This window comes from Ahaetulla prasina, chromosome 16 (assembly GCF_028640845.1).
Source record: "Ahaetulla prasina isolate Xishuangbanna chromosome 16, ASM2864084v1, whole genome shotgun sequence".
Taxonomy (NCBI): Eukaryota; Metazoa; Chordata; class Lepidosauria; order Squamata; family Colubridae; genus Ahaetulla; species Ahaetulla prasina.
Window position 1 is genome coordinate 5,027,651 of NC_080554.1, and position 19,850 is coordinate 5,047,500.

Consider the following 19,850-nt stretch of genomic DNA (forward strand, 5'->3'; position numbering starts at 1 on the left):
CTGAAGTTCAGCATGGGATCCTCACGGCGTGAGGGTCTCCAAAGACTTTCTTGTAGCGACAAATTGGGAGTTGGATGCTTGCTTTAGCAGCAGTAAATTAGTCTTCATTTCTCTTAATGTCGCAGCTGCTTAACTTGAATTAGCAACGGCTGGGCGCTTGACTGGCGAAAGAATTAGGGGGAATTTATGATCGTTTCCAGACAGGATTGCAATGAAACTGAAACAAGGGTTGTGCGAGTTAGGAAAGGCCTTCCCTCTCTCTTGAAATAGAATAGAATAGAGTAGAATAGAATTTTTTATTGGCCAAGTGTGATTGGACACACAAGGAATTTGTCTTGGTGCATACGCTCTCAATGTACATAAAAAGACAAGATACGTTCATCAAGGTACAACATTTACAACACAAACGATGGTCAATATATCAATATAAATCATAAGGGTTGCCAGCAACAAAGTTACAGTCATACAGTCATAAGTGGAAAGAAATTGGTGACGGGAAAGATGAGAAGATTAATAGTAGTGCAGATTTAGTAAATAGTTTGACAGTGTTGAGGGAATTATTTGTTTAGCAGAGTGATGGCCTTCGGGGAAAAACTGTTCTTGTGTCTAGTTGTTCTGGTGTGCAGTGCTCTATAGCGTCGTTTTGAGGGTAGGAGTTGAAACAGTTTATGTCCTGGATGCGAGGGGTCTGTAATTATTTTCACGGCCCTCTTCTTGATTCGTGCGGTATACAGGTCCTCAATGGAAGGCAGGTTGGTAGCAATTGTTTTTTCTGCAGTTCTAATGATCCTCTGAAGTCTGTGTTTTTCTTGTTGGGTTGCAGAACCGAACCAGACAGTTATAGAGGTGCAAATGACAGACTCAATAATTCCTCTGTAGAACTGAATCAGCAGCTCCTTGGGCAGTTTGAGCTTTCTGAGTTGGCGCAGAAAGAAAGGAGAAGAGTACAGAATAACAGAGTTGAAAGGGACCTTGGAGGTCTTCTAGTCCAACTTCCTGCTCAAGCAGGAGACCCTGCACCATTCCAGACAAACGGACGTCCAATCCCTTCTTGATAACCTCCATGGATGGAGCGTCCACAGCTTCTAAAGGCAAGCCGTTCCACTGATTATAACAGAATAATAGAGGTGGAAAGACTTTGGAGATCTTCTAGTCCAACCCAACTCAACCCAACTCAACCCAACTCAACCCAACTCAACCCAACTCAACCCAACTCAGCCCAACTCAAGCAGGAGACCCTATCCCTTTCTGGACAAATGGTTGTCCAATCTCTTCTTAAAAACCTCCAGTGTTTGGAGCATTTACAATTTATGGAGGCAAGGAGTTCCACTGATTAATTATCCTCACTCTCGGGGAAATTTCTCCCTAATCCCAGGTTGCTTCTCTCCTTGATGAGTTTCCATCCGTCCTTCTTGAGCTTTGGAGGATACCTTGACCCCCACCTTCTTTGTGGCAGCCCTTGAGACATTGAAAGACTGCTACTATGTCACCCCTGATCCTTCTTTTCATTAGACTTGTTGTTGTTGCTTTTAGTTGTGAAGTCTTGTCCGACCCATTGTGACCCCATGGATAACATTTCTCCAGGCCTTCCTGTCCTCTACCATCTCCCGGAGACCTTTTAAGCTCACCCCGACTGCTTTGGTGACTCCATCCAGCCACCTCATTCTCTGTCGTCCCCTTCTTCTTTTGCCCTCCATCGTTCCCAGCATTCGGCTCTTCTCCAGGGAGTCCTTCCTTCCTTCTCATCAGGTGGCCAAAGTATTTGAGTTTCCTCTTCTGGATCTGGCCTTCTAAAGAGCAGTCAGGGTTGATCTCCTCTAGGACTGACCGGTTGGATCGCCTCGCAGTCCAAGGGACTCGCAGGAGTCTTCTCCAGCACCAGAGTTCAAAGGCCTCCATTCTTTGGCACTCAGCCTTCCTTACGGTCCAGCTTTCACAGCCATCCATTGCAACTGGGAAAACCAGAGCCTTGACTAGACGCACTTTTGTTGGCAGGGTGATGTCTCTGCTTTTTAGTACACTGTCTAGATTTGCCATAGCTTTCCTCCCCAGGAGCAAGCGTCTTTTAATTTCTTGGCTATAGTCCAATTAATTACACTAGATATAGTTAAATAGGTTATGATAAGATTCCTTGATTTCACCCATTCTCTTCTATCCAGCCAGCTTTTCCTTTCCAGAGTGTCACAAATAGAGGAAGAGAACAGGACCCGTAAAAGGTAGACTTGCTTTCATCCAGGTGCAGATGTTGGCGAACGAATTTCTTCCTTTGACCTGGATTTCTGAACTCATCCATGCATAACACAACAGTCCTCGTTGACGCTTCATTTAACACACACACACCCCGCATCCCAAATGGCAGACTCATCAAATTTATGATGATTCAGGAGAGGTGGGGTGGGATTGTGTTCAGAAACGCCTCGTGTTTCAAAAGTAGTAAGTTGGTGGTGGCATCTTGAAGGCCATCTCATGACCTTCTTCTTAAAGCGATCTTAAAAGAGATCAAAGGAAGCCATGGGACTATCCAAGACTTAGCCAAGTCTTAGCCTGAATACTTCTTGAAATATTTAGCTATCCCGAAAGCTGCTCCAAACCAATGACGATTACCGTATTTTTCGGAGTATAAGACACACGTTTCCAAACACCACCCCCCCACAAAAAAGAGGGTGAAAATTTGGGTACATCTTATACACCGAATGTAACCCCACCCACCCGCCGACTCCCTCCCTTTGGCCTCTGCCTCACAGCAATTTACCTCCTTGCAGGAAACAGCAAACAGCCCGTTTCAGCTTCAGCACAGCCTGATTAGCACAAGCAGCTGCTTGTCGGTTGAGTCGGCCTCCCAACCATCAGCTGTTTCAGGCTGCAGGGATTGCCATTGCTGCCTCTGTGCGCCCCATTTTCAACCTCTGCTGTTTGCTGTTTGCTGCAAGGAGGCCAAATCGCTGGGGAGGCAGATTTTTTTTCTTCTTGCGCTAATCATGCTGTGCTGAAACTGAAACAACCGGGTTACTAACTTTATCAGCTGCGGTAATTCACTCAGCGACAGGGCCGAAGCAAAGTTGTAATACTTTTTGTGCAACATTCATTTAACAACAGACATTCTGGGCTCAGTTGAGGAGGAGGAAGGGTTATTTAGTCCTTGATGCTCTCTGAGCTTGGTGGTTTTCTTGCAGATGTTTCATTACCAAACTAGGTAACGTCATCAGTGCTGGAAGGGAGTGGGTGGAGGGGAGGAAATTGGGAGGGGAAGGGAAAGGAAGAGGAGGAGGAGGAGGAAGAGGAGGAGGAGGAAGGGTTATGTGGTCCTTGATGCTCTCTGAGCTTGGTGGTTTTCTTGCAGATGTTTCATTACCAAACTAGGTAACGTCATCAGTGCTGGAAGGGAGTGGGTGGAGGGGAGGAAATTGGGAGGAGAAGGGAAAGGAAGAGGAGGAGGAGGAGGAGGAGGAAGAGGAGGAGGAGGAGGAGGAAGGGTTATGTGGTCCTTGATGCTCTCTGAGCTTGGTGGTTTTCTTGCAGATGTTCCATTACCAAACTAGGTAACGTCATCAGTGCTGGAAGGGAGTGGGTGGAGGGGAGGAAATTGGGAGGAGAAGGGAAAGGAAGAGGAGGAGGAGGAGGAGGAGGAGGAGGAGGAGGAGGAGGAGGAAGAGGAGGAGGAGGAAGGGTTATGTGGTCCTTGATGCTCTCTGAGCTTGGTGGCTTTCTTGCAGATGTTCCATTACCAAACTAGGTAACGTCATCAGTGCTGGAAGGGAGTGGGTGGAGGGGAGGAAATTGGGAGGAGAAGGGAAAGGAAGAGGAGGAGGAGGAGGAGGAGGAGGAGGAGGAAGAGGAGGAGGAGGAGGAGGAAGGGTTATGTGGTCCTTGATGCTCTCTGAGCTTGGTGGTTTTCTTGCAGATGTTCCATTACCAAACTAGGTAACGTCATCAGTGCTGGAAGGGAGTGGGTGGAGGGGAGGAAATTGGGAGGAGAAGGGAAAGGAAGAGGAGGAGGAGGAGGAGGAGGAAGAGGAAGAGGAGGAGGAGGAAGGGTTATGTGGTCCTTGATGCTCTCTGAGCTTGGTGGTTTTCTTGCAGATGTTTCATTACCAAACTAGGTAACGTCATCAGTGCTGGAAGGGAGTGGGTGGAGGGGAGGAAATTGGGAGGAGAAGGGAAAGGAAGAGGAGGAGGAGGAGGAGGAGGAGGAGGAGGAGGAAGAGGAGGAGGAGGAAGGGTTATGTGGTCCTTGATGCTCTCTGAGCTTGGTGGTTTTCTTGCAGATGTTCCATTACCAAACTAGGTAACTTCATCAGTGCTAAAAGAGCATGGGGCTTGTGGAGAGGAGAAGGAGGGGGAGGAAGGTTTATGGAGTCCCTGGTGCTCTCTGAGCTCGGTGGTTTTCTCGCAGACCTTTCATTACCAAACTAGACAACGTCATCAGCGAGCTACAAATATTCCCTTCTAAAATAGGTAGCGACGGAACTCCTTAGTTTCAGCTTCTTGTCTGGACGAATATTTCCCCAAAACATTCATAAATATCACAACCTTCCTAGCTGCTTTTCCCCAATGATACCTTCTCAGAAATTAAGACTTGGACTAGACGCGTAAATGTCTCCCGGACAAAAGCAGAAATCTATTTTTCTCAAAAAGGAGAAGAAGAAAAAAATAATAGCTTCCTTGCCACCGAAGTAATCAAGGGAAAGGAAAAGGCTAAATTTGCCGCTACTATGTCTCTCCGATGAAATGGTTCGTCATTCCCAGCCCTCTGAAAAAAAGTTATTTTACGAGAGGAGAGCCGGAGGCTGTAAAAACTTTGTTTTCCCTGTGACAGACCGAGAAATAAATAAGAAACTAACTTTCTCTCTCTCGGGCGGGGCCCATTGCCCAGATGAGCAAATTCTGGTTTTCTGAAGCTGAAGATCTTCCTTAGAAATGTTATTTTCTAGTTTCCCTGATGCGTTCATAATAAAATAGAATAGAATAGAATTTTTATTGGCCAAGTGTGATTGGACACACAAGGAATTTGTCTTGGTGCATAGGCTCTCAGTGTACATAAAAGAAAAGATACGTTCATCAAGGTACAACATTTACAACACAATTGATGGTCAATATATCAATATAAATCATAAGGATTACCAGCCACAAAGTTACAGTCATACAGCCATAAGTGGAAAGAGATGGGTGATGGGAACTATGAGAAGATTAATAGTAGTGCAGATTCAGTAAATAGTTTGACAGTGTTGAGGGAATTATTTGTTTAGCAGAGTGATGGCCTTCGGGAAAAAACTGTTCTTGTGTCTAGTTGTTCTGGTGTGCAGTGCTCTATAGCGTCGTTTTGGGGGTAGGAGTTGAAACAGTTTATGCCCAGGATGCGAGGGGTCTGTAAATATTTTCACGGCCCTCTTCTTGATTCGTGCAATATAAAGTGGGGTGGGGGAAATGCATAGAGAGTTGGGGACAACTAGGAAATACACCCATAAGGGAGAATAACATCAGCCTTTTGGGTGCAGGTGTCCTCCAACCCAAATTAAATTAATTACCATTTTGATGTCCATGCAAAATAGAATTCTGCGCAACGCCAACAATCCTGCAGCTTGGCTCTGTCCCATCGGCATAATTTCTCATTTTTTTTAGCCGCAGGAATCTGGCTCAAGCAAACACTTTTTTTTTTCACCATTTCTCTTCCCTTTTCAATCACAAATTGCATTGGGGCCTGTTCGCTGCCCCTCCCTCCTCTCTTCCTTTCTCCGAGACCCGAAGGAGAATTTGCAATTCATTTTTGCAATATTCCCTCCGAGAAGGGCACCAACGGGAACGACTGGAACTTGAGGAACTCTGCAAACAAGTCAACAAAATACCCAAAACCACTAAACAACCCCACTTCCTCGCAACATTACACACTGCGGTGTTCTGACCCAGCTCACCAAACATGACAAACCCTCTGAAGTGAACTCAAAGATTCCTTTATTAGGAGCGCTGGCAGCCCCTGCAAAAATTTTTATCTCTCACCGCAGGCTAACAAGTCTGTCCGGCAGGGAGATAAATAGTTATCTGCCATTTCTGTTCGTCTCCGCTCCCTGCCTTTTATCCCCAGAGCTCGGGTGGGGCTCCGTTCGCAACGGTGGCTTTTCGGTCCCAAGGACCGGGCCATAGATTTCCACTGCTCTCCTCTCCTCTGCCTTCTGCACATTCGTGCATCAGGCACTGGACCCAGATGTTCGTCCTCCTCCTTATCAGCTACCTCCAGACCTGGAGGTTGTTGACTCTCCATTGGAGGGCTGACGGATGGCTCAGGCTCCGCCTCTGTTTCTCTCTGTCTGATAGTTCCATATTCTCTTTCCCCTCGGAGCTCTCAGGTTGCCTTGACGCTGGCCCTGACTCCCACGCCTCCTCCTCCTCCTCCTCTGATTCGGCTGCTGACAGGCCACAACACACAAAGTGTGTGTGGGGGGGGGGGAATGGTGAGACAGGACTAAAGCTGGCTGAATTTAGAGCATTGGTACCCAAGTGGAATACAGGTAATCCTCAAAGTTACCAAACTTTGCTTAGTGACCGTTCGAAGCTACAAACGGCACTGGGGAAAAAAATGATTGATGAGCGTTTTTCATCCTTACGACCTTTGCAGCATCCCCACGGTCTCATGAGCAAAATTCAGACGCTCGGCAAGCGACTCGCATTTATGACGGTTTCACTCTCCCGGGATCACGCGATCCTGAAGGAGATGGAACCTTTGGAAGGACAGACCTTGAAGCTAAAGCTTTGTTTAGTTGGCCACCTAATGAGAAGAGAGGACTTCTTGGAGAAGACCCTGATGTTGGGAAAGACGGAAGGCAAAACGAGAAGGGGACAGTGGAAGGTGAGATGGTTAGTTAGGGTCAGCGGTGGGATTCAAGTAATTTAACAAGCGGTTCTCTGCCCTAATAATTCCTTCCAACAACCAGTTTGCCAAACTGCTCAGTAAGTTAACAACCGGTTCTCCCGACGTGGTGCGAACTGGCTGAATTCCACCACTGGATAGGGTCATCAACGCAATGACTAGGAATTTGGTGTGCTATGGTCTGTGGGGTCACGAAGACTTGGACATGACTTAGCCAATGACCAACAACAAAATCTGTCCATCTACTCACGGGTTGGCTACTGCTTACAACCATTGTACCGAGCCTGAAATAAACTCAACAACCCTTATTCCCTCCTTGCGCTAAGCCGTTGTGTTCTGTCCTCCTTCGCCTCCGTCCGAGTGATGGCTTAATTAGCCGGCACGATTAGCTCTGGCAGCAGAATAGCTAGCGTCTGCCAAGAGCCTTTGTTATCTTGTGTGAGAGTCAGTTGTGTTGTGTTGTGTGTGTGTAAAGTGTGAAAGTTGGTTTTTGAGCTTTTTGTGGCCGTGTGAGGTCCCTGCTTGTTGCAGGGGCCATTTTGGGTGAAGTGCAGCTACTTTTACATTGTGTGTGAGTCAGTTGTGTTGTGTTGTGTTGTGTTGTGTTGTGTGTAAAGTGTGAAAGTTGGTTTTTGGTACCTCTTCTTGTTTTGTGTACTTTGTTTAATTATTTTTATTATTTATTGTTATTGGCCACGCCCACCCAGTCACCTGACCACCAAGCCACACCCACCAATTTAAGCCACACCCACAGAACCGGTTGGGAAAATTTTTAGATTTCACCCCTACTACAATATCCCTTCCAACTCTGTTATTCTGTTATCTCCTACAGTTGGGTCCACGCAACAGCGTTGTCACCGTGGGTTTTTTTTTTTTGGTTTTTTTTTGCATTTATATCCCGCCCTTCTCCGAAGACTCAGGGCGGTTTACACTATGTCAAGCAATAGTCTTCATCCGTTTGTATATTATATACAAAGTCAACTTATTGCCCCCAACAATCTGGGTCCTCATTTTACCTACCTTATAAAGGATGGAAGGCTGAGTCAACCTTGGGCCTGGTGGGACTTGAACCTGCAGTAATTGCAAGCAGCTGCTGTTAATAACAGACTGCATTAGTCTGTTGAGCCACCAGAGGCCCTGCAACCCATCATGGCTATGTTTGCCCCACATGCTAGCTATATATATATATATATTATATATTTCGGGGTGAGAGCCTAGAAATACCTGTTCATTTCCTCCTTCACCCCTTAATTATATCCAATATGTGCCAATGGCTTCAAATGCCAGTTTCTGAAACTTTAGAAACAAAGACACGGAACTAGTTAAGAGTTTTTACCGGTACTTTTTTTAAACATTTTTTAAAAAAAGAAGGCAAAAAAAAACAAAACCAGAGAGAGAGAGAGAATTATGCCCCTAATGCTCCTCTCCATCCATTATTCAGCATCTCCAAGCCGATAATGAGATCTAAAACCGACCTTTAGGGTTTTTTTTTTCTTTTCTCCTCCTGAGTTTTACCTTTGATCTAAAAAACATCATTAGCTCCCTGCCTTGTTATGCAAGGCGGTATTTTTGCCCTCAGCTCTCCTTCCTTGTGGCTGTAGAGCCCAGGATGGCTGGTGACATTTGGAGACAAGGAAAATAATCCAAATTTGAGGGTGGGAAATCCAGTTTCATCCCCACTTTCGCTTTCTTCATTCCATGCATTGAGCAACTTCCTGGAATTCAAGACGGAATACATAAACAGTTTTGGACACCTTGATACCAAAAAAAAATAAATGTGGAGACTCTAGAAAGAGTGCAGAGAAGAGCAACAAAGATGATTTGGGGACTGTAGGAAGCTAAAACATATGAAGAACGGTTGCAGAAACTGGGCATGTCTACTTTAATGAAAAGAAGGACTAGAGAAGACAGGATAGCAGTCTTCCGATATCTCCAGGGCTGCCCCAATGAAGAGGGAGTCAAGCTATTCTCCAAAGCACCTGAAGGCAGGACAAAGAAGCAATGGATGAGAAATGATCAAGGAGAGAAGCAACCTAGAACTAAGGAGAAACTCATCAAGGAGCAAAGCAACTTGAGAAATTTCCTGACAGTGAGAACAATTCATCATTGGAACGTCTTGTCTCTGAAGGCAGAAGATGAAGTTGGGGAAAAAAAATAATATATCAATGAATGGATTCCCCTAATGGTTCAGGTGGAGTTGAGATGTCCTTGAGTAAATCTCAAGAGAACCCAGAACATAGAATAATAGGGTTGGAAGGGATCTTGAAGGTCTTCTAGTCCAACCCTCTACTCGAGCAAGAAACCCTGCCCGAAAGGCAGAACAAGAAGCAATGGATGGAAACTCATCAAGCAGACAACCAACCTAGAACTAAGGAGAAATTTCCTGACAGGGAGAACAATTAATCCGCGGAACCGCTTCCATCACTGGAGGCTTCCAAGAAGAGACTGGACTGCCATTTGTCTGAATTGGTATAGATTCACCCTGGTCGGTTGGGTTGACCAATCCATATCTTAGATGGTGTAGGACAGGGGTCTCCAACCTTCACAACATTAAGACTTTTTTTTTTTAATTTGCATTTATATCCCGTCCTTCTCCGAAGACTCAGGGCGGCTTACATTGTGTTAAGCAATAGTCTTCATCCATTTGTATATTATATACAAAGTCAACTTTTATTGCCCCCCCAACAATCTGGGTCCTCATTTTACCTACCTTATGGAAGGCTGAGTCAACCTTGGGCCTGGTGGGACTTGAACCTGCAGTAATTGCAAGCAGCTGCTGTTAATAACAAACTGTCTTAGCAGTCTGAGCCACTCAAGGACCCTGGGAGACTTATGGGCTTATGGGCTTCAACTCCCAGAATTCCTCAGCCAGCATTCTGGGAGTTGAAGTCCATAAGTCTTAAAGTGACCAAGGTTGGGGACTCCTGGTGTAAGAGATGACTAGGTCGAACCCGAAGGAGAGGGGTCGAACACGGTGCCTTCAGAAGTTGTGGGAGCTTCATCCCTGGAGGCTTTCAAGAAGGGACTGGACTGCCATCTGTCAGAAACGGTGTAGGGTCTCCTGCTTGGGTTGGATTAGATGACCTCCAAGGTCCCTTCGAACTCTCTGTTATTCTATGTTCCAGGTTCTAGCTCCCTGCTCTTACTTGGACACCTTCACCGTACCATCACAGCGGAGATGTCTAGACCAGCCAATTAATCCTCCTCTTTTACTATCCCTCCGGCTGGTAACTTTTATAGATCTATTTGCAAGACAGTTGCGAAATCAAGAGGCTCTGCGATGATTTATAAAGTAGTTGACAAAACAGCGGGATTATTTTTAATTAAAAAGGTTCCATCTGAGCTAATGGGCTCCTCCACTTCAAAGAAGCGGCAAAGCCAAAGAACCAATATTTTCACACTTCAGGTATATATACACACACCTTTCACTTCTAGGCATTTATAAAGCATTCTCTTACACTTCACACTAGCTGTGAGTCACAGCTGCCGCGCGGAACCTCATTCAACAAACCTGGTTGGCATGCCGTGACTTTGCGATTCATAAAACCATGGTCGTTGGCTATACATGCCATCGAGGGTGAAATCTACTTACTTTCCCTACCGGTTCGGAAGGACACGTGCCGACCCTCTGCACATGCACAAACCAGAGGTTCTGACCAGTTCTGTAGAACCGGTAGCAGAAATTTTGAGTAGTTCGGAGAACCCGTAGTAAAAATTCTGACTGGCCCCGCCCCCATCTATTCTCTGCTTCCTGAGTCCCAGTTTATATGGAGGAAATGGGGATTTTGCAGTATCCTTCTCCTGGATTGGGGGGGGGGGGATGGAGATTTTACAGAATCCTTCCCCTGGAGTGGAGTGGGAATGGAGATTTTACAGTATGCTTCTCCTGCCACGCCCACCAAGCCATGCCACGCCCACCAAGCCACACCCACAGAACCGGTAGTAAAAAAAATTGAAACCCACCACTGGCGCAAACCCTTCTGTGCATGCGCAGAGGGTAAAAAACAGGTTACTTCCTGGTTAAAACCAGGAAGTAATGACAACCAGGCGGGTGTGCGGAGCCTGAAGCCGCCATCACGACCGGTTCTCTGAACCACCAGCCGCAGTCGCTACCGGCTCAGCCGAACCGGTCCGAACCAGGAGCGTTTCACCCCTGCATGGCGTGCAAACTCACCCATAGTCCTTGACTTACAACCTGTTCAAAGTTACAACGGCGCTGAAAAAAAGTGACTTGCGACCGTTTTTTTGCGCTTACAACTGTTGGCGTTACATCCCCTTGATCATGAGATCAAAATTCGGACGCTTGTCAATTGACTCATACTTACAACGGTCGCAGTGTCCCGGGGTCATGTGATCCCCTTTTTGCGACCTTCTGACAAGCGAAGTCTAAGGGGAAACCATATTCACTTAACAACCGGGTGAAGGCAAGAAAGGTCGTAAAATGGAGCAAAGCTCACTTAACAACTGCTTCGCTCAGCAACGGTTAATTGTGACCGTAAGTGGAGGACTATCTATAACGAATTCACTGATAAACAGTGACTGATGCCAAGCATAAAATTTGTTTTTTGTTTTTTTTCTCCCTCTTTGGATGCATTTTTAGTTTGTACTTCTCATTCCTTGTCAAAATGTTCTCTCTTTGGGCACACTGAGAATACATCTGCTGAAGAACAAAACAAAACAAAACTCCGCATTGGCGACAGGAAGGGCATCCGGCCAGTAAACACTCAGCTCCATTCCGTTGCCCAGATGCAAGGGATTATGGGGTCTTTAAAAAAAAGGATGATTCCTTGTCAAAATGTTCGTTTTTCTTTAAGACGGAAGATGGTTTTAATCCAAAATAATAAAGATGATTAAAAATAGAGAAAGTCATGATTTCAAAAAAAAAAAAAAAACACCATCTCACCCACTATATTTCATTTAAATCAATCACGAAGGGGCAAGTTATAGCACACTACAAGCGGCGATTCCAGTAAATAAATAATGCAAAGAAACCCAAATTTGGACAACTTCCCAAAATTATGTTCTGGACGAAACGACCAACATGGAAGCATTATTTTCAGTAGCTTTTGAGAGTTTCTCATTATTATTAATTCTTTATGAAAGCACTACTATTGTCATCATTACTGGCACAGCACAAGGATTGTTATAGATTTTTTCCTCCTCTACATGGGTATTTCTCACAAAAATGCAAGAGGATTGGCATCTTTGTGGTGGCCTCACACACATAACTTACTGGACCAGTGGCGTGTACTGTAAACCCTTCAAGCCATATTCACACAATACAGTAAATCTTAAACCCAAGGAAGGAATCACCGTTAATAGAACAGAACAAAACACAATAAGAAATAATAGGAATAAGAATAAGAATAAGAATAAGAATAGAATAGAATAGAATAGAATAGAATAGAATAGAATAGAATAGAATAATATTGGAATGAAGAATAGAATAGAATAGAATAGAATAGAATAGAATAGAATAGAATAGAATAGAATAGAGTAGAATAGAATAGAATAGAATATTGGAATGAATAGAATGGAATGGAGTAGAGTAGAGTAGAGTAGAGTAGAGTAGAGTAGAGTAGAGTAGAGTAGAGTAGAGTAGAGTAGAATAGAATAGAATATTGGAATGAATAGAATGGAATGGAGTAGAATAGAGTAGAGTAGAGTAGAGTAGAGTAGAGTAGAGTAGAATAGAATAGAATATTGGAATGAATAGAATGGAATGGAGTAGAATAGAGTAGAGTAGAGTAGAGTAGAGTAGAGTAGAGTAGAATAGAATATTGGAATGAATAGAATGGAATGGAGTAGAGTAGAGTAGAGTAGAGTAGAGTAGAGTAGAGTAGAATAGAATAGAATAGAATAGAATAGAATAGAATAGAATAGAATATTGGAATGAATAGAATGGAGTGGAGTGGAGTGGAGTGGAGTGGAGTGGAGTAGAGTAGAGTAGAGTAGAGTAGAATAGAAGACCTGGAAGAGACCTTGTAGGTCATCTAGTCCAACCCCCCTCTGTAGAGTAGAGTAGAGTAGAGAAGAATAGAATAGAATAGAATAGAATAGAATAGAATAGAATAGAATAGAATAGAATAGAAGACCTGGAAGAGACCTTGTAGGTCATCTAGTCCAACCCCCCTCTGCTCAAGGAGTTGCTGTACTGATGTACTGAAGACAACTAGTCCCTGACTTGAAATCATTTGTTTAATGACCGTTCGAAGTTACGACACTGGAAAAAGATGACTTATGGCCATTTCCCACGCTTACGACCATTGCAACATCTCTACGGCCAGAATTCGGGGGCTCGGCAACTGGCAAGTACGTATGTCTGTTGCAGCGTCCCGGGGTCACGCCATCCCCTTTTGCGACTTCCCAGCCAAGTCAAAGCTTCCCTTCACGACTGCGTTCCTAACTTAACAACTGCATTGACTCGCTCAACAACCGTGGCAAGAATGGTGGCAAAAGGGGAGCAAACCTCGCTTAGCAACGGCCTTGCTTAGTAACAGAACGTCGGTCGCTCCAGTGAACCCGTCTAACCACAGTCCTCGCGACGGGAGAATTGTAAGATTCCCGCAAGATGCTGCAGTTGCATTTTAATCTCCTCGGCCACCTGAGTTGGTAAATTTTATGCCAAACCCAGTCAAGGAATGCAAAATAACCCCGTTAAAAATGACCATCGATGCTTCCACATCGGGACAACGTTGGGAGACGAATATCTTCCCGATGACAGCTCTTACACAAAGTCCTTGCCAGCAGGCTCTTCTCGTTGGGGATGATGGGAATTGATGTCCCACACCATCTGGACAGCTTTGAGACGTCACACAGACTTGACGCTTCAAGAGACATTCAAAATGCGCGTCACTTTCCTGAGTTTGCACGATAACTCCCAGTCTGTGTCTACACACACACACACTTAATTTTCCAGACCCATCTTCATGTTTAGACACTAATTAATGAGGAAGCGAGGAGACCCTGATTATTCCTACCATGGCCATATTTAAATTCAGGAATCCAGCCCAGCTATCGATCCTTAAAAAAGCCAACGCTACTGTTAAGTTTACACAAGCACAGAATTTAAGGGAAAATTTTTATAAGATGTTTTATAGATGGCACTTAGATCCCAAAAAATTATCATGTATGTATCCTAATATCCAAGCGAAATGTTGGAGGTGTGATTGTGATGATGCTACATATTTTCATATTTGGTGGACTTGCAAGAAAATTAAGGTCTTTTGGATAAGAATTTGGTGGATTATTCAAAATGTACTGAAGAAGAAGATAAAGTTCCTGCCACAATTTTTCCTTTTGGGAATTATAACGGATTGTACAGGGATTGAGACTAAATTGATTCTGAATTTAATAACAGCAGCAAGACTGTTGATTGGACAATACTGGAAGAAGAAGAGATACCTACAATAGAAGAATGGATATTGAAAGTTATTAATTTGGCTGAGATGGCTAAAATCTCAGCGTTTTAAAAGACAATACGCAGGAAAATATTTAATTGAATGGAAAAATGGATTGATTATCTACAAAACAGATATCAGATTAAGAAATATCAGATTGCCTTTGAATAATTAGAAAGTTATTTTATGTAATGGGGAGGGGGTTGGGAGATGAAAAGCTTTGGATGTGGTTATTTGGATTGGAAGGGAAAATTTTATTCTATGCTTGGTTTATGTATAACAATACCTTGTGATTGACCCGGGAAGCCGGGGGGGGGGGGGAAGGGGTGTTTTTTTTTGTTTGTTTTTTGGGAGGGAGGGGGAAAAAAGGGGGAAAAATGTTTTTGTTTTTTAAAACTCTTTCAATAAAAAAAAAAAAGCCAACGCTACTTATTTTGTCTACCCAGCTCAATTGACCGGGGAGAATAATAATAATAAAAAAGACCTCTTAAATACATCTTCCCCCGCCCTTACTCTACCTTCTTGTAAAGCCATTGCTGACCATCATCTTTGGGATCAGGGATATGACGGGATGAGATAACACAACACAACGGCAGGCTCGGAAGGGACCTTGGAGGTCTTCTAGTCCAACCCCCTGCTTGGTCAGGAAAGCCTATAATAATGTATAATAATAATAATAATAATAATATAAAAATAACGGATGGAAACTGATCAAGGAGAGATTCAACCTGGAAATAAGGAGGAACTTTCTGACGAAAAGAACATTCCACCAATGGAACAGAAGTTGCCTTCAGAAGTTGTGGGAGCTTCATCACTGGAGGCTTTCAAGAAGAGACTGGACTGCCATTTGTCAGAAATGGTGTAGGGTCTTCTGCTTGGGCGGGGGGTTGGACTAGATGACCTACAAGGTCCCTTCCAACTCTGTTAATCTGTTATCTGTTAACCCTCTACCATTTCAGACAAATGGCTGTCCAATCTCTTCTTAAAAACTCCCAGGGTTGGAACATTTACAATTTCTGGAGGCAAGTTGTTCTGCTGATCAATTGTTCTAACTGTCAGGAAATTTCTCCTTAGTTCTAGGTTGCTTCTCTCCTTGATCATTTCTCATCCATTGCTTCTTGTCCTGCCGTCAGGTGCTTTGGAGAATAGCTTGACTCCCTCTTCTTTCGGGCAGCCCCTGAGATATTGGAACACAGCTATCCTGTCTCCCCTAGTCCTCCTTTTCATTAAACTAGACATACCCAGTTCCTGCAACCGTTCTTCATATGTTTTAGCCTCCAGTCCCCTAATCCTCTTTGTTGCTCTTCTCTGCACTCTTTCTAGAGTCTCCACATCTTTTTTTACATCGTGGCAACAAGAACTGGATGCAATATTCTAAGTATGGTCTTACCAAGGCCTTATAAAGTGGTATTAACACTTCCCGTGATCTTGAGGTAGAAAAGGGGATCCAGATAGATCGAATAGAACCATCTATAAATGACAAAGCCAACTGGAGACAGTTGTACAAACTTCAGTCAAGTAAGCAAAGTAGCAAAGTTTGATGGTCGCCCAATGTCCAGAGTAGGTGAGCTCTTGGATGGCCTAGCCAAGTATCTACCCTCTTTGGGTTGAATCAAGGATATTGGCCAATCCCACTATTTATTTTATTTATTTATTTATTTTATTTTGTCACAACAATATATGTAGGTATCATACAAAAAGATTATATAGTATATAAACATATATGAGTAAATATAAGGAGGTATAAGCATATATATAGAAAGAAGAAAAGAAAAACAATAGGACAGGAACGGTAGGCACGTTTGTGCGCTTATGCACGCCCCTTATGGTCCTCTTAGGAATGGGGTGAGGTCAATAGTAGAAAGTTTTTGGATAAAGCTTTTAGGATTATGGGAAGAGACAACAGAGTCAGGTAAAGTATTCCAAGCACTGATGATTCTGTTACAGAAGTCATATTTTCTGCAATCTAGATTAAAGCGGTTGACATTAAGTTTAAATCTATTAGTTGCTCTAGTATTATTGCAATTAAAGCTGAAGTAGTCTTTGACAGGAAGGACATTACAATAGATGATTCTGTGAGTTAAGCTTAGGTCTTGTCGAAGGCGACGGAGTTCCAAGTTTTCGAAGCCTAGGATTTCGAGTCTGGTGGGATAGGGTATTCTATTGTTTTCAGAGGAATGGAGAACTCTTCTTGTAAGATCACACCAATCCAAAGAGAAGGCAATGTTTGCCAAGCCGCCGGCCCTCTTTGTGGATGCTCCATCACTGGAGTTTTTGGAGACTCCAGAATGATATAATAAGGTCTTCTGCTTGAGCAGGGGGCTTGGATTAGAAGACCAACGTCACCTCCAACTCTGTTAGTTGGTTATTCTTTCAATGTGCCATGTTTTCCCAAAAATAAGGCCCTGTCTTATATTTTTTGGAACCCTGAAATAAGCTCTTGGCCTTATTGCCATGTGCTCAAAAGCCGTATTGGGCTTATTATCAGGGGATGTCCTATTTTGGGGTACAAGAATAGCATTTGGTCGACATGGGGCAGCTGTGGCTAAGAAATAAAATAAAATAAAAATCAGATGACATACTCATCTACAGTAAGAGCTGGGAAGAACACTCACATCACTTAAAACAAACCATTTGAGCACCCAGGTAAAGCTGGGCTCACCCTATACCTGGAGAAATGCCACCTAGGTTACCAGGAAATTGAGAATTCAGCAGATTCCTTCAGCTAAGGAACAAAGTTCTCCTGCTATGGACAGGGGGTTAGAAGACCTCCAAGGTCCCTGTGATTCTATTATTATCTACTAAAATAGATTTGTTCTATTCCACTTCCCCCAGGTGCAAAGCAAATTTTCTTTGTATTAGGTCCCCTAGCGTAATGCCGAGTGCAATTCTTACGAAAGATTCATGCCCAGTTGAAGACGGGATTCAACCCGCATCCTTTCACACCTGACCCAGGTATTCTATCCAGGACGAAAGACACGAAGGCACACGAAACTCAAAATTTAGAGTTTCTTCCCGAAAAAGAGTTTTCCCCAGGTGTTTTTGCACACCTTTGGCTAAAAAGGAGAGCTTTCTGCGTAGAGAATACATTTTGCACAAAAGCTAGAAACGCCAAGGACCAGATTCAGACTGGATTTCCAATTCTTCCTCCCCACCACCTTTACCGTCGCCTAAGGCACACATTCAACACACAGCTATTCAATTTTTTTGAAAATTCACTTCTCTGGCCTGTCTCACCTTCGCTGGTGTGTTGTGTGTCTCCAAGAATTGAGACCAAGCAGCGTTTCTTGGGGCCAAAGGATCCCTTGGGGCCTTTATTGAAAGGCAAACTGATCAAACCGCAAACTGATGTTGAAACTTGACCGAAGCGACATACTGTTCAAATCCCTTCCTTCCCACTCAACCGCCTTTTCGAGGTGTTTTGTGCGTTGGACGGCAACCAAGAATTTGGGAGAATAGCACAAGCGCGTACTTTCACGCTGGAGCGAAAACAGGGGCGTAAATTAAGACGATCTACTTACATGCGTGCAAAACCGCTCTGGAGGATCCCCACAAGTGATTCCAGAAGGCTCCACCCGGACCGTCGCGAAGTCTTTAATGGCCATAGCTTTGGGCTGGCAAGCGTAAAACTCCCACATCGGTCCATTGTCCGTGGTGACCCAGGATTTGCAGATGTCATACTGTCCCATGACCAGAGGAAGACAATGCAATAAGATTGCCACGTGGTGAAGCATGGCAAATAGCAGCCAAGCAGAAGGGATCCTCGAATGGTGAGCAAGTCAGAGACTGGTTTTGCGGGAGTTCTCCGGCTCAGCATGGAAGCTTCCCAATGAAGACCGACCCTGGAAAGGTCCAGCTGAAAAAGACGACAGGCGCCAGTCTCTACCTTTCCGTCTTAGCCATGGGGAGCAGCTCTCCCAAGCGCCCCTCTTTCCCAGCCGTCAAGTCTTCATCCTATCCTTCTGTCGGCTAAGCAGTCTCGGTGTTATGTCTGCGCCCCCCGAGCCGGGATGTTGAAGGTAGCCAGAGGTGACTCTCTCCGATCAATGAAGAGAGCTATCAAATTTTCATTTTGCAATGAAATCTGACCAGCTGAGGGCAGCGGGGGTAGGACATATATGAGAGAGAGAGAGAGAGAGAAAGGGAAGAAGAAAAGAGGAGGAGGAGGAGGAGGAGAAGGAGAAGAAGAAGAAGAAGAAGAAGAAGAAGAAGAAGAAGAAGAAGAAGAAGAAGAAGAAGAAGAAGAAGAAGAAGAAGAAGAAGAAGGTGACAGAGGAGGAGTGTCTGTGTGAAGAAGGGCTTTAAAAAGTTACAGGGTTGTTGAGTACAGTTAAGTTTTCATTCCCACCCAGCGCTAATGGCTACGAGGCAAGTGCTTCTTTTCACCTTCTTTAAGGAAGAGAACATTTGAGGCTAAAAAGAGAAGGAAAAAAATAAAACAAAAAAAAGAATGCGTGGCTCACATTTCCCTTCCCGAAGCGAGTCTCTTGGCCAATAAAGTTTGAGAAGACAGTTTCAACCTCTGGGTTTTCTTCGTTTGCTTGTTGTTGTTGTTGTTGCTGTTGTTGTTGTTGTTAAGAAATAATCATTCATGAATTTGGTGCCCCCTCCTTCTTTTTCCCCCCTTCCTCCTCTTTCTTCTTCTTCTTTGCAGAAAACGGGAGACGTCGGTAGAAAACGGCCCCTGGCTTCACGCCCTTCAGCGTATTGGCCTCCAAAGCAGGTTCAGTTTCTCCCCGATGATCCAAGAGAGGAGAAACTCACTCCTTCGGCAACCTGCAACAGAGATTTAAAAAAAAAAAAAAAACAAGAAGAAAAAGAAGTCAGATTAGCTGGTGGGTGGGGGAAAAAAAAGAAAGTTTTGTATCAGCAAAAGAGAAGGGAAAAAGAGAGTCCCTTGAGACAGCATTAAAAGAGCAACTTCTCAGAAAGAGGCTTCTAGTGTTACACGAAAGGACGGGTGTGCAATATATATATATATATATATATATAGGCAGGAATATATATATATATTTCTTTTCCTGCCTTTTTCTCTCCCTCCTGTTAAATCCGGGTCACGTTGCAATCTACAGAATGATGACAAAACCAGAGCTGTGGCCATATGTGTATGTGTGTGTGTGTATAGATAGATAGATAGACAGAGAGAGAGAGAGAGAGACAGAGAGAGACAGAGAGAGAGAGAGAGAGAACCCCGCACAAGAATAAGCAGGAATCTAGCATCTAGCAAGGACAGAAGCCTTAGGAAGCCAAAGCCCGATAAATAATGTATCCCACAACTGAAAATTCAGCCCAGCTTCTGCCAAGAAAGATTCATCTGGACCACGGGAAGAAAAGCAGTAGCAGCAATTTGAAAGATTCATGAGGATCCCCCCCAAAAAAAAACCACAAAAAAAAAAAAAAAAAACCAGAAGGAGCTGTCACTTTTCCCCCTGGGCATCTGGGAAAGAAAGATCCCAGTTCCCAGAGTTCTGCTTTTGCAAAATCCACTACAGACAGAGACACCTGCCCCCCCCACTCTGCACCCACCTCCCCTCCCGACCAGGAAGCCAAAGACCCCCACCCACCCACCTCCAATTGCTTGGCCAAGC

The 19,850-nt window shown here is 44.2% G+C and overlaps 1 protein-coding gene across 3 annotated transcripts in view; it reads right to left on the reverse strand.

Annotated features, from left to right (window-relative positions):
- Positions 1-19,850, reverse strand: part of NTNG2 (netrin G2) — a 77,947-nt gene that overhangs the window by 54,173 nt on the left and 3,924 nt on the right. Inside the window, exons 2-3 of one of the 3 annotated variants that reach the window (XM_058159461.1) lie at positions 18,726-19,038; positions 17,784-18,118 (exon numbers count right to left, since the gene is read on the reverse strand). In XM_058159461.1, the coding sequence (XP_058015444.1) occupies positions 17,784-17,996 (213 nt within the window). In that variant the 5' untranslated portion in view covers positions 17,997-18,118; positions 18,726-19,038. Of the gene's footprint in view, positions 1-17,783; positions 19,039-19,830 lie in introns of all 3 variants that reach the window. The other 2 variants (XM_058159459.1, XM_058159462.1) reach the window with 2 other exon arrangements.